Source organism: Pocillopora damicornis, chromosome 12 (genome assembly GCF_964200805.1).
Source record: "Pocillopora damicornis chromosome 12, jaPocDami1.2, whole genome shotgun sequence".
Classification (NCBI taxonomy): domain Eukaryota; kingdom Metazoa; phylum Cnidaria; class Anthozoa; order Scleractinia; family Pocilloporidae; genus Pocillopora; species Pocillopora damicornis.
Genome location: NC_142681.1, coordinates 15653812 through 15668069, shown reverse-complemented (window position 1 = coordinate 15668069; position 14258 = coordinate 15653812). Strand labels below are relative to the sequence as shown.

Below are 14258 nucleotides of genomic sequence, written 5' to 3'. Positions count from 1 at the left end.
ATCACGAAGTGGTGTGGGAAGCTGGCGCAAACCAAGCCAGTCATGTTGACCAAGGTCACAAATGGAGATCCCTTCAATCCACACTGCTCACGTGTTGAAAGGATTAATTTACCTCATTTCCGTAACTTTGTCTCGTAAAAGATAATCCGCTGGTTTTTTTAAAGACCTTGAATGTCCTTGTTCCATGGGAAGAAATGAATTAACCCCCTTTCATCAACCATGTTTTTTTTTTTTCCGAGGGAAATAAATGATTATAATATTTTTCGTGATAGTGATTTTTGCGATTTTTGTGCTTCCTAAAATTTTCAAAGCGAATCAAGTCAAATCAATGGAGTGATATCTGCCAGAAAAAAACTGTCAGCAATCACTTCGCTTATGTTGATGAGTGAATGATGCTCAGCTTTGTCACCGTTGCATTCATGTGTAGGAATGATCCTAACTGAATTTGTTTTGACAGAAAACTTTGGACTGTTATGCATGCTTTCTTTTAGGTGAACAATATCACTGAAGGTCTGTATATTATTGCATTCTTTTCATTCCATGTCATAAGGGATACCCGCTGTGTGCAAAATTGCAATTACCTTTGACAATGTGATAGAGAGTTTATAGGATAGCTAAGAATTTCCAGCTAAGGTTTTGAACAATTTGAGGCCCCCTGTTTGGAGTGCACATTAACACAATCCCTAAGGTCATTTAAATTCAAGAAACCACCGCAATTGAGGGCACTGAAGCGTAATCCGACGCAGTCTTGAACAGGTTTCTTGATCGATCGTCGTTAAAAGTTACATCTCCAGACCACTTTGGATCGTGTTTCTGAGCTGTATTTCAACCATCGGGGTATGTAATCTCTTTACACTTACCTTCACCCTGCGGTTGGTTTAAGTCTGTAATCTATTTAAAATGTATCTTATATTATAAGCAAGTTCATGCTTTTACGCTTGTTTACTCCTGCCACCTCGCAACAGTTTCTCGCAGTATGACATTTATATCTGTAATCTGTGTAGAAATTTGCTCTTCAAGACCTTGGATTCCTCTATAATACATGAGAGTTCACCTTTTCGGCTGCATGGCCATTTAGAGGTTATGAAGCTGCGATAAAGCGGTGGAAATCACTAAATCATTCGTTTGATGCCAAGTTTTGATGAATCCATCCATTCAGTGATATTTGATGATATTTTGGCGCAGTGACTTATTTGAGAGATGCTGTCAAAGGCAAATGAGCCGTTCTGTTCATGAACGAATTAAGTTATGAAATTGTGTACATTGTACCAGTCAATGTGTGTACAACTACAACATTTCACGCGACTCAAACCGCACGAGAATCTCTCACTCAAGATTACAGCACGTTTTATTTACGCTGTCCTGAAATTCTAAGTGCCAACTCAAATTTTTCAATTCTTGTCAAACTTAAATTGATTGTTGCAAAGTAAATTTCCATGATTGCCATCAATCTGTGGTATAATGAGTAACGCAAACACGTCAGGTAAAAACGAGAAGGCTTCTTTCAAAAGAATGCCTAATCATTTACGATAATTTTGAGACCAAACTGGCAAAATTGGACGAAGGTTGCGATCAACAGCCATTTGCGTAAATGTCATCTTCTTGAAAAGCACTCAAATAAATCTCTTCATCGAAAAATATCAACTCGACAAATTTCTCTACTAGGTACTCATTTGTACTCTTTTATTAAAAAGATTGATATTCTAAGTTTTCTTTGTTCTCCCCTTGACACTAATCTTCCTCAGGTCCGCAAGAAAAAGGTGATTTATGGAGCCATTTACAGCCATTTAACGGTAAGTTCGCCCAGGCGACACTTGCTATGTTCGATGCCATGTCCATCGTGAACAAGATGTTTGCCTGTTCACTTGAATTGCTTACCGCTCCGTTTGAAAAGTCTACTACGTTGAATTAAACTCGTGACACAATTTATTGTCTTCATGTCATTATTTTCCAGTGTTCATATTTATTGTGTGGTTTTATTAAAGAGAAATCGTTTCTTTCTTCTTTCAACTTTTCTCCGAGAAACAGCACAGGTAAACATATATTTTCAGAGCTAAATCTAGCCTCTTTTATTCCCTTATGTCAAATTTGAACGGGGTTTACAACTATTATTAGAATCTTAAGAGATTTGTATGCGGTCTGTTAATAATAGTATTCGACTCCTTAATCATAACTCTTTTCTTTTTTTTTTTTCTTCAAATTTGAAGTGGATGATATGCTTAAGCGCTTAGGTGTTAACTTGTTGTTTTGAGTGCGATGTTATTCGGTCCAATTACGCAATTGACACCCACACTGTCGGAACTTGCGTTGCTGGCGATTTTGTGGAATTTTGGAGCGGCGGAGCGGTTAATGAATGGAACAAAGAACATTTCGAAGCGACGAGCACCTTCGCAGCGCGTTTCGAGACTTACATGCCCCCAGTTTAAAGAAATACTCCCAAAACCGCCAGTCACGTAGGGTTAAAAATGCACATAAACATCGCCAAATTCAGAAATGCTCAGCTTCTTGATTTGCGTTGTAAGCCCATTAGCGTTACAGTGTTGTTGAAGGCAGTCGAAAATTATTTCAGGGATTAAATTATTTTCTTCCAGCGTTATTTTAATAGGAAAAGGCTTCAAGGGGTGTAGTTTGGACAAATTTAGTGTTTCTAGTCAATAGCGAAACTGAAATCATGTCATGCGCGATTGAATTCAGTTATAATTTCGTCTTACCCTAATTTGAAAGGTTTTGATAAGCAGTAAGGCTGGTAAGTAATTTTTTTACAAAATTATCTAATTTCTTTTCTTGTTTGTATCTCAAGGAAAAGCCTTCCCGATAATCAAGTGACCTTGGAGATTTGCTACCATGTTCACCAAGTCGCAGTTTAATTCTAAGCCCGATAAAGGTAAGAAAAATCATATTACGATCACTTTGTCAGACATTGTAGTGCATTTTGCTCGCTAAAAATGGAGATGTTGGTCGCTCGCACGCTCCTGTAATTGTTCAGACTGTTCTGTTTTTATTTTTTGGATGCTCTCTAAAGTGATAATGATAGTAGTACAGTTTTTGTTCGCTGGCATACATACATATTAGTGTTTGGGCCCTTTTCAGAGTCACTTTAAACCTCCCCTAGCGGCACGAGCTAAGATGACAATGAGTCGGGCCCAAGACATATTTATTACCGCGAACGTACACTTTTTCGTATATATATATATATATATATATATGTTTTTTTGTTTTTGTTTTTTTTTTTTGACGGAAAAATAAATGAGCCTAAATCTCAAAAGTACAAACCTAAATAGCTTTAAAGTCTCGCAATATTTCACCTCACCCTGTGCGGTGAAATGGTCACAGGTGACTAAAGACATCAATGTTTTCTTAACTAAAGCCCGGTTTTTACTAGCGACGCAAGAACAAGCGTAAGAATTGTTAACAGCTCTTATCTCACCGTGAAAACAGCAAATTTTTAATTTAGTGTCGAATGTAATCTGTTTTGTTGATGTCCCTCGTGATTGGTCAAAAAAAAAATCTTGCGCCACTCTTTCTACCAATCAGATGCAAAACTAAAACCAATTACGAATTGGTGGCCCGCATTTTCCCGCGCTTTAGTGGGTTTGATCGGTTTTATATTGATTTCTCATTGGCTTATAAAGTTAGTTTCCTATCTTCTGATTAGCTTTTGTGATTACTTTGCTTTCGGTTTAACGACAATCTAAGGAAAAGCTCGTCATGCACGGGAATAAAAAACAACTCAACAAATGATTTGTACAGTTAAAAAGCTTTTTAATCTTTCCTTTTGATCTTACAGCCCCTTCAAAGCCATCAGTTTTCCCACATAATGGAAATATCATAAAGAAAAAAGCGCGATCCACCATTTTGTCAGTGTTGACAAAACGTCAAACTCAGGAGAAGTTTCTCCTCGGCGACAAAACAGATGGCCAACGTGATGAGCAGAATGGTAATGTAATTACCTCAAAACCATTCTCGCCAGAGCCAAAGCGAGTAGCCTCAGAGGCAATGATTGTCGACCTTGAACCGACTGGGAGCGGGAACTCGCAGACACTAAGGTATAGCGATACTACTCAGCCTACCTATCAGCCCGCAGCATTGGATCAGAATAAGCTTACTCCCAGCAAAGTTCCTGTAACAAGATCGATCAGTTTGCAGAGTAAATTTCTTTCGAGTAATACTGAAGGAGAAAAGGCAAACCACCAACGAGCGGAACGAGATGAGCTAAATGGAGGCACGAAAGTGAGTAAAATTTGTGCGAGATGGCCACCACAGAAAGCTGATGAAAATTGGATGGGAAAAAATACCCATTCACTCTGCCAACGACGGCATTCTGCGCCTAAACACTTATCCTGGCCCGCAACTGACATAGAACCCATGGTTGTTTCAATGTCCCCATCATACGCAAGTGTAAAGGACATTTCTCCAACCAGTTCTCCCACAAGTACGAAGTCTGTAAATGACTCAGTTAAGGTTTCCATACCTTTTCAAGTTCAAGGTCAACAGCAGTACCCCAGAGTAGAGCAGCAATCAGATGAGTGGGCCTCTTCTGTTTCGGTCTGCGTTCCATTTCAGGTAAATGAAAACGGCGAAAGTGTTCCTATCTCGCCATTTGCGAACAAAAAGTCTCTGCCAAGTTCCTCACCTAGAGATTCCACCGCAGAAGCAGACACTCGCGAAGTTTCAATTTCCATGATTAAGGAATCGAATTTGACAACGAGCCCTAATCCCCAGCACGTAGTTAAATCAAGCACAACGGCACAACAAACAGAGGGCGACTCTTTCTCTGCTATGAATAAAATGTCGCCCTCTCAGCCATTACTTCCGAAGGGAAACACCTCGTTGTTAACTCCGGATGATGGCAAGGGTGTGTCTCGAGACATGGCGGATGCAGGAGTTGTGAACAAACCACGTGCGATTTCCTCTCCGCCCTCTCCCTCACAAGGCAAAAGAAAGATTTCTTCTAAAGGTATGTATCATATGACATAGCCAGCCGTGCTTTAAAAGTAGTTTTTGTCTGGCGAGGTTTTCACTCCCAGGAGGAGTGCAATATTTACAATGCGGAAACCTTAAATTACATGTTATGCATTTTAACTTTTCCGTAAAGTTAGAATGACTTGGCATTTTGATTTTCTTCATGAAGTGTTGTTGGTCTAAGATGCGAAGATAACTTTTGATCGGTGAAAGTCCATTTTTTTTTTTTATGATGACAATATCAGTTAACTTAGTACGTGCTTGTTGAAATCTGCGTTAATGTATGAACGTAAATTTGTTAATTATTGCAATATCACCATGGCTTTGAATAATGATCAGTATTAATGATCTTTCATTGTGCATTTATTAGTTTTTGTGAATAATCAAATGTGTTCCTTATGCTTCCAAGACTTAAACCAGGAAAGGATTAGCAGTATTTAACTGCCAACGCTAGTAAATAGCATCACATCGCGTGACAGTGTTCAGAGTGATTCCCATTTACGGACCGAAGCCTGATAAAAAAAAAACCAACGAAACAGAAATATGTTCACCGATAGAGATAAAAGCGCGCACAACCTGTTGTTGTGACCTGTGGCTCTAAAGAAGGTGAAGAAGTTTGTTAAGAGGCGGTCTTCCACAAGAAAGGATCTAAAGTGTGTCTCAACCATTTAAATTTTATTCCTCAGATCATCACATCAAAGATAATAAACAAGTACTCGCTAAGGCACATTCTCCAAAGATCATGGGCAAAGAAGCAAGTAAGCATAAAAACCCTACAGGCAAAGCTGCGAGTTCGACGGCTCTGAAAGTACCGTTTGGAGGTAATGTGTTAATTTGAATGTTAAAAGGCTAAAATGTCCCTATGTTAGTCTGACCGATCGGCGATCATCTTCTACCACATTCCGACTCTGATAAATACTTAGACGTTCCTAAATCTTTCGTTATCCATACCAATTCTTAACTTTTGAGTCCTAAAGGCTCTTCTAGCCATTAGTTCAACACCTGCTTGATTCGTGGCGAATTACATTTTGCAGAAATGATCACAAAACGGCGACCAAGTCGACCTTTTTGGTTCTAAATCCCTTTCAAACACGCAACAGAATTATTTTGTGCCAGCTTAACCGTCAGAGGAGCCCGTATGTAAAGGTCTAAGTTCTTAAACAGAGCTATGATAGCGTGATGTCATGCATAGCCAATTATATTTTTAAAGATAATTCTTGTAATAGACTGTCTGATGGGAGTGGTAGAGTCGCTATCAATTTTGCTTAAAATTCAGGAGTTTTTAGGGTTATTACTTTGTACTTTGAAGCAATGTTTAAACGTGAAAGTATATTTTATCAAAAGTACATTTTTGACATATTCCTCATTCTGACGTCAATAGCGCGTGAAATCAAGACAAACTCATGTTTTTTTATAGTCTGTAAATTAATACTCAATCCGCTGGGCTTTCTGCCAGTCTGGAGTCTGCCTTTCAGTTTCCTTGAGCTCAGTGCTATTTGCTGTTGCAAATTGGGCAGAAATTTGCTAATTTTCGCTTCGCGAGTGACTTGCGTCACGATTAAGCCAGTGATAACGTAGCGACATCGTGTTGGATTTACTCTACATTCGTTGCATGATCAGAGGGCTGATATCTACATGTATGGTATGTTTTTCTGTGTTGATTTAGTACATTGAAAGGTTATGGACAGAACTATGTGGATTAGATTCATATTTGTTTTGGTGTTACGGGGGTAATGAATGGCTTTAAATTTGAGGGAAACCATTCAATCACTCATCCAGTCTTTAATTGAACAAAATAATGAAACAAATTATTGTAATATGGCGCACAGAGATGGCACCCTCGGGTCACACGATTGGAAGATAATTTTCCTTGGCATATCCGATAATGTTCGGAATGTTAGGGTCAGTTTTTTCATTAACCGGTATATCATTGGCCCTCATTTCTATTTACTGTTTATTCATGTAATAAATGCCGTTTTGCTTTGGTTTGCTTCTCTATTTGCTTCCCTTACGTCAAATTTAATACCATTCCTGTCATTCAAAACTGAAGAATACCATTCATTTTATTATAACGGACAATTTCCTTTCACTAAACTTAACTGTATTGTCTTAGGAACTCTACAAACGCATTTTCTGAGCACCAAACACGGAGAAATATTGCACCATTCAATTTTAATGTAGACTGTCTGCTGATTGAAGGATGTCCAGTATATGATGCGGTTCAAATTTCCCCTTCATGGTTTAAAAATTCTCAAGCCGGTAGATCTGTTTCTTTTTTCATCGGAGATCCTGGCAAGTGATTTGAAATAAATAACAAATTCAAACTAGTTTGAAAATTTTTCAATCAAAAAAAAATTTGAGCCCGAACATATACATTATATTTATTAGTGTTTGACAAGTCGTAACCATTGTGAGGGGATTTGAGAATTAATTCCGACGGAGTCTGTTTACCAAAGAGACAATGAAATCTTTTAATTGATATCAATGTTGTTTTTGTAACAAAACCAAGAATAAAACACAACTTCTGCTTTACCAAATATACAAAGATCTAAGACAATTTTTTTCTTACGCTTAAATAAAAATTAGATTTCCCTCTTGGATGGATATGTTCATGGTTTTTAGCGTTTGTGACGAAAATTAGGCTCCTTTGTATTCCAAACCTTTAAGTCGAAGGATAGACGAAAAATTCGGAGGTTCATTAATTAGGTTATCGATGATTTCAGTGAGTACGTTTACTGCATCTTCCTGTTCAGGGGCGGATCAACTATTTAAAATGAGAGGGAGGGTGGGAGGGGGGTAGTTGTTACCGATTGACCATCACACTATATGTCAATATACTGAGTTAAAATTATTCTACGGCTGCCTGTAAAGGTTGTCTTGTCGTAAAGACGAATTGGAACCTGCAACATGGTAAACTCTTGTAACAACACAAGATGGAAGAAACAATGAAATTACTGCCCCGCATTGCATATTATAAGTTTGACTGATATTTAATTTTTGGAAGTATTATGTGTAAATGGGATGATATTAACTAAGTTCTTCTTGATCATTGTAGGTAAGCCAAGAGCAAGGTCCTTCACTGCAGGGGAAAAAACAAAATTAACTCCATTTTCCTCGAGTGCCCAGTCCAGTCCCACAGGAACTCCAAAATCTGTCAGTCCTGCTTCCTCTCCAAAAGCGATGAGGCGACACTTGACACCGAAAGATGCCACAAAGGCCGGGGGTCGCAAAACAACCGAGCTGAAAAAGCTAGAAAGTCACGGCAGACCTCATTCAGATCCTCTGATTGGCGAAAAGTGAGTTAACTTTTTGAGCCGATCGCAAAGCGAAATTAACCTGAAACATTACAATCCCGGATTATTTTCAACACTTAACTGAAAACTAATATATTCGGTGAATAATTCGGCTGGAAGAGCTGGTTAAACCCATTATCCCGCCTCCCTTTGCTCTACAAGGCCTGGGGCCCGTTTATCGAAGGTCTCGGTAACTTAAGCAGCCTGTAAAGCTGTTCTGTTTGCATTAAAGATCCGGCGGGCTTTCAAAAGATTTGAATATTATGCAATAAAGTTATCAGCTGAAAAAAACAAAATGAATTTGTCAGGGTGTCAGAACCTGACCTCTATTCTTTACATTTTGATTTTAAGAGATGGATTTGGGTCCGTTAAGTTACCGGGACTTTCGAGAAGCAAGCCCCTGATCGCTACGCTGGCTGCCTGACTTGAGTCGTGAACATTTACTTACTTGGTCGTTACTGTATCAAATGTAATTTTTAATAACGAAACGTTACAAAGTTTCACTCGCTGAATTTATTGTTTGCTTTGGTCTTGCAGAATGCAGGCAAAAAAGAAATCTACCGGAGCTGCTGCGAGTGATGTGCACACAACAGGTATTTGCGATAAAACATACAATTAAACAGAAACTCAAAGGTTATTAAACAGGCAGACAAGCAGACCGTGGTCAGACAGGCAGACAAGCAGGCAGAGAAGGCAAGGATGTAAACAAATAGAGAAGCAAGACTGACTCCAGAGACATAAACACGAAGATAGACAGACAAATGTTTTGGAAGAAGGCAGACCCCTACCCCCCCTCCCCCCGTGAAATCCGCTCATGTAAAACAATGAGCTCATACCCAGATTCTATCGTGTAACTGGAACTGAAATGTAGCGACCTCTCAACCGCTTGGCCGTGAAAGGTCTGGGTATGAGACTAGTAAAACAGTAACCCTAGCTAGGTGATGTAGATGTTAATATAGTTTTCAGGATATTCGATGCCAGGGTTTTTTTTTTTAACCAATGTACTTTTTTTCAGCAGGAAAAGCTAAGTCTGACTTGGAAGTAATGAAGAATAAAGTTAAAGAGCTTGAGAGTGAAAATCTTGAGCTGAAGACGAAATTACAGGGCATGGAACATCGTCTGGCTGTTGTACCACTCTTGGAAAAAGAAAAACTTCATTTACAAAAGCAGGTCAACGAAGTTGTCCAGGAAAACGAGAAAAAAACACGTGAACTTGAAACGCTAAATTCGTCTTCGGTAAAGCTCAAAGAGGAAATGAATGGCTTACAGGCTGAAGGCGATAAATTGAAAATGGCTCTGGAAACGAGCCAAGAGCAGATAAAAGAACTAAGGGCTAACGAAAGAGCGCTGGAAGAATTGAAATCTACTCTGACGCAGGAAAACGAAGACAAAACGAAATCAATTACAGAGTACATCGAAAACATTGAAAAATTAACTACTTCAAATAGCAAGCTGATATTGCAAGATGGACTATCCAAGAAAAAAATTACAACACTTTTGCAAGGTTTGCAGTCACTAAATGATTCTGTTTTACAGCTTAAAGAGGAAAATAAATGTTTACAGTCACAGATTGTTGAAAATGGAATTGAACTCGTTGGTACCATGCGAAATTGTGTCGATGGTTTGGAACGGGTTATCAGTGGTTTGCAGAACGAAAACAACGAAAAAGCCGAAAAGGAAACACAAGTATTTGATGACACCAAAACTATCGATAAAGATACACAGTGTGACGAGGTTCGGTCAAAAGACTTGCTCCTAAGAGAACTTGAGGAGAGCAAACTCTTAGTCGAGTGTTTAAAAAGTAGAATTTCTGAAGTCGAAGACGTCGCGACAAAAACAAGCGCTGAGCAACAAGAGAGCCGCGCGAACAATGAATTGCCTTTAACTCCGCCAAGCAAAGGGTCTGATTGCTCAGGGTGTACTGGCCTTCAGGAGCAATTAGCAAGTGTAAAATCTAATTTAGACTCGTTTAAAGATTCTTTCCAAAAACTAGAAGGCGAACGAGATGAAGCTGTAGAGGAAACGAAGGAGCTACGACGTGAGGCGAAGTACCTTAAATACGTGCTTTGTTACAGAGAAGATGTACAGAACTTGCAATCGACAAATCAGCAGAGCAAAGAATTGGAGAAACTGGGTTCTAACCTTGTAGAAGCTGAGAAAAAAGTCATAGATTTAGAAGACGAAGTTGGAAGACTTCAAGAAGAGAAACAAACCTTACTGATGAGTATTTTAAACCTTCATTCCGGGCACCGGGTGGATGATGTGATGGAGGAAGAAAACGAAGGGGAGGAGAGTGACTCTGAATCTGAAAGTAACGACGATGAAAATCAAGATGAACCAAAGGTCATTGAACATTCTCGGAAAGCAGACTCCATCTCCAGCAATACAGACTCCATCTCTCGCAATACAGACTCCATCTCTCGCAATACAGACTCCATCTCTCGCAGAGAACAACTCAAGTATCGATTTCAGTTGTCGTTGTCTGAGTCTGATTGCAGTTTTAGTTCAGGGCAGAGGACTGAGGGCGAGGAGGACACTGAGAGTGAAATCGAAGACGATGAGAACGAGAAAACCTGGATGCTTCTGAAAAAAATCAAAGCTGAGAACAGACAGTTAAAATCTAGTTTGAACGAAGCCAATGACGAAAAAGAAGAGCTGTTGTCAAATCTTGATAAGTTATGCGAAGAGTTTGATGCACTCAAAGAAAATTACGATAAACTCGAAGAAGAACATGCTGCCTTGTCCGAAAAAGCTAAGCAAGATAAACACTCCTTGCAAACACGGCTAAGAGGTGTTGAACTGGATAGAGACAATCTAAAAGATTCCCTGAGGGAAATTCAGGACGAGAAGCTAGCGCTTTTAAAATGTCTTGAAATGCGAAACACCGAGCCAATGTCACCGCTATCTCCTCTGCCCCAGCCTCTTCTGGACAAAATTATCACGCAGGCGCAGTCATTTACACAAGAAGAACATAAATCAAATGAACCAACTTCAAATGAGGAATATTCCGATGCGTCATCGTCGTCAGATGAGGAGGAAGAGGAGAAGGTTAGTGTTCCACAAACTTCTACAGAAAGTGGTACGGATTTGGAGAAGGAACCGGATGCGACGTCAACTAATGCTAAGGATAAAGAACTGGCAAGTTTAGTGGCAGCCATTGAAAACGACCTCGGAAAGCTTAAGGAACGACTGGCCAAAGGAGAAAGTAATGCCCAAGGTAAAATAAATAAACACGCGTTCATTTACAAACTGGACATCTTTTTATTGTTGAAAACAAGCAGTAACCAAGAAAAGAGTCAAATTTTTCTTTCCATACCCACTGTTAACCCTTCAACCCCTGAGGGTGACCAGCATCTAATTTCTCCTTACAATATCACCCCTGAATCACAAGTAAAAGGTCACAAGAAAAAAGGAAATGATCACCAATTAAAGAAGCTCCTGATGTTATACAAATTCTCCTTTTCAGCACCTTAGGAAATGTATCGAGAACAGTATGGAGAATATGTCTACTGATGTTAGGGTGTAAAGGGTTAAACGAACCTGTGTTGAGCAGACATCTATTCTTTAAAAGCGAACTCAGATTTGCACCTTTTCCCATTTTTGAGGACACTTCGCGGAGACATTCTAACTTTTGTACACTGAAAGTAGAAATTGTTGGTCGCAAGGACAAAATCCACTTTTAAAATCTCCTTGAGCAAAGCCGAACTACCTAATTTTCATCTCCAAAGCGCGGTCAGTGTCACAAGTTCATATACATTGAATACATATGTAAATGTTGGGAATGAATTATATGTTTTTCGGAGCACGGTTCTCCATAGAGGTTGGTTTATACGATGACACTGCTTAGAACCTTTGTCACTGTGGTAAGTCCCTTAGGGGACTGCCTTGATTTGAAGGTCAAGTTAGTCTACAGAAATAGGCGTTGTTTGATTTTGGGGGTTTTGTGGCGAGGGCTAAAAGAGATTTACGCGAGTCCGGCAGCGAAAAAAATTAATCTTTCTCTCGACCTCGCCTGCGGCATGCCTGACTCAATCGCATTGGGTATTCGTAAACGCACCCACCCCACCCCACCCCCTCTTGAGGCTCAGTGTTCCTGAGCCCCAATATCATGCAATTTGTATTAGAAAGAACTCATCAAAATACTTCTAATTTCAGGCACTTTGCAAGATGACGATGCTGGAAAAGAAAAGGAATCCAGGCCACGGAAACCTGCGCCCGGCGAGCGTATGCTGAAGCGACAAGCGTCGACTGTGAAGTCGAACCTAGATCGTGTCTGCCGGGAGAAACAACATCTGCAAGATGAGGTTGAATCACTTCGCCGATACTTGCTAAAAAGAAGAGATTCTGTCATGGACACCCGAATAAAAAGGTCTCATGGCAGTCTCAAAAGAGTAACAGCAGAAGTGGACAGCCACTTGGAAGGGATCAAGACCTTACAGGCCTTGCTCGGAAAATCCGACGACCAACTCCGACAGTCGAACGATATAATTTCCCGACTCGAAGCACTCAACGATGAAACTGAGGAAAAGCTTCGGGATTCTGAACTCCTCCAAGAGGACTTACGTCACGCTGTGATGATAGCGAACAATTTCGCCATGGAGGAGCAACAGAAAGCGAAACAGCTCATGTTACAGAATGAAGAGCTCCTAAAAAAGGTCGAGATACTTATGCCTGTGGATACGTTGACTGATAAAATTGAGAAGGATGAGAATTCACTCAACGAGAATTCAAGAAAAGCAAAAAACATACCGAAATTGAAAGAGGCGAATGGTCGTCATCGCCGCGTTAGTGAAGACGACGCGCTGTACGCAGATGACGAGAGTAATTTCACAACAGAAGGTGAATCAGACTTCTTTTCCTCCCGACAGTCAAGTGTCGCGGATGAATCAGAATTTGCCAGGAGCCCCACACCTCACGAAGAAGACCTTGATATTTCTAATCCTAATGTTACACCTTCAGAAGAACCATCTAAACGTGGAGATCTGACCGAAAGTGACATGACAAGTCAATATAGTTCTACAGCTGATACTCATTCAGACTTGTCTGAAGAGGAAGATGATACAGAATGAACTTGACAGTGTTAGGTTAGGTATAGTCGCCCCGTGATTGGTCAAGAAAAACGTGCCACCTCTGGACCAATCATAAGGAAAACTACAACCAATTTCGACCTAATAGCTCGCTGTTTCCCGCGCTTGAGAGCCATAACACGTTCTCTTTAAATTCCCATTGGTTCCTTGATTTATTTAAGTATCTTTGTTATGATAGGCCGCTGAGTTCACTTGAAGTTTAGTTTTAATCACAGTCGATCTAAAAGCGCTTTAGTTTAAAATCGTCCCTATAAACTACGGCGCGCCACATCTCGCTATTATAAAACTCTTTGGTGTTTGTTTCCACAACCCGTTTTAATTCGCTGAATCTTCAGGGAATCTGCAAGAGGTAATTCTGTCTTGTACTTTATTCTTTTTAATTTCCTAAAGGTCTTCGACGAAGTCAAATCTATGAACAAGTGCAGAGTTCTCAACTAGTGATCGATTGGTCCGACGATCGACATTCTGAGCACAGGTCTTACTCCTTCAACTTTTTTAAGTGATTAACATGTAACTTCTGCCCATAATATCCATACATTATCAAGTAATGAGAATATTCACACTAATCGGGTGGTTGATATCTAGACCTAACCCCAAATTCACGTCACTAATTTACAAGGAAATGTGTAGCAGCTAAAGAGGTGAATTAACAATCAGATCTTGGAAGTGAAAGGGTTGAAATGAGAATGTGTTAAAGCTTGAAATATTAAAAAGAAACGAAAGGGTTTTAAGTAAACCAATTTGAAAGGAATTAAATTAATTTCACCATCTTAAACCTTTGAGATTCTGAAATCATAACGTAACTCCCTAAGGTGTAAATAATCGTATCGAATGAAAATAAAAGCTTTTCTTGCAAAAGCGTTCCACACTTTGTTTTGCTCTAACCCACTGCCGATAGAATGCTCGGCTATAATCT

The 14258-nt window shown here is 39.7% G+C and overlaps 1 protein-coding gene across 2 annotated transcripts; it reads left to right on the top strand.

Annotated features, from left to right (window-relative positions):
* The first annotated feature begins 526 nt into the window (after positions 1–526).
* On the top strand, positions 527–14200 carry LOC113683913 (uncharacterized). 2 transcript variants are annotated; one of them, XM_027201202.2, is made up of 9 exons: positions 527–837; positions 1746–1793; positions 2801–2884; positions 3788–4957; positions 5649–5783; positions 8018–8258; positions 8793–8848; positions 9274–11472; positions 12411–14200. In XM_027201202.2, the coding sequence occupies exons 3-9, from the start codon at positions 2845–2847 to the stop codon at positions 13322–13324; spliced, it is 4755 nt and encodes a 1584-aa protein (XP_027057003.2). In that variant the 5' UTR covers positions 527–837; positions 1746–1793; positions 2801–2844; the 3' UTR covers positions 13325–14200. The 2 variants fall into 2 exon arrangements, with proteins under 2 accessions (XP_027057003.2, XP_027057002.2); XM_027201201.2 differs by having other exon boundaries at positions 9271–11472.
* The last annotated feature ends 58 nt before the right edge of the window (positions 14201–14258 follow it).

Coding starts and splice junctions, on each gene's coding strand:
- LOC113683913 (XM_027201201.2), top strand. CDS start 2,845: ATGTTCACCAAGTCGCAGTTTAATTCTAAGCCCGATAAAG. Junction 2,885..3,787: donor TAATTCTAAGCCCGATAAAG/GTAAGAAAAATC, acceptor TTGATCTTACAG/CCCCTTCAAAGCCATCAGTT. Junction 11,473..12,410: donor AGGAGAAAGTAATGCCCAAG/GTAAAATAAATA, acceptor TTCTAATTTCAG/GCACTTTGCAAGATGACGAT.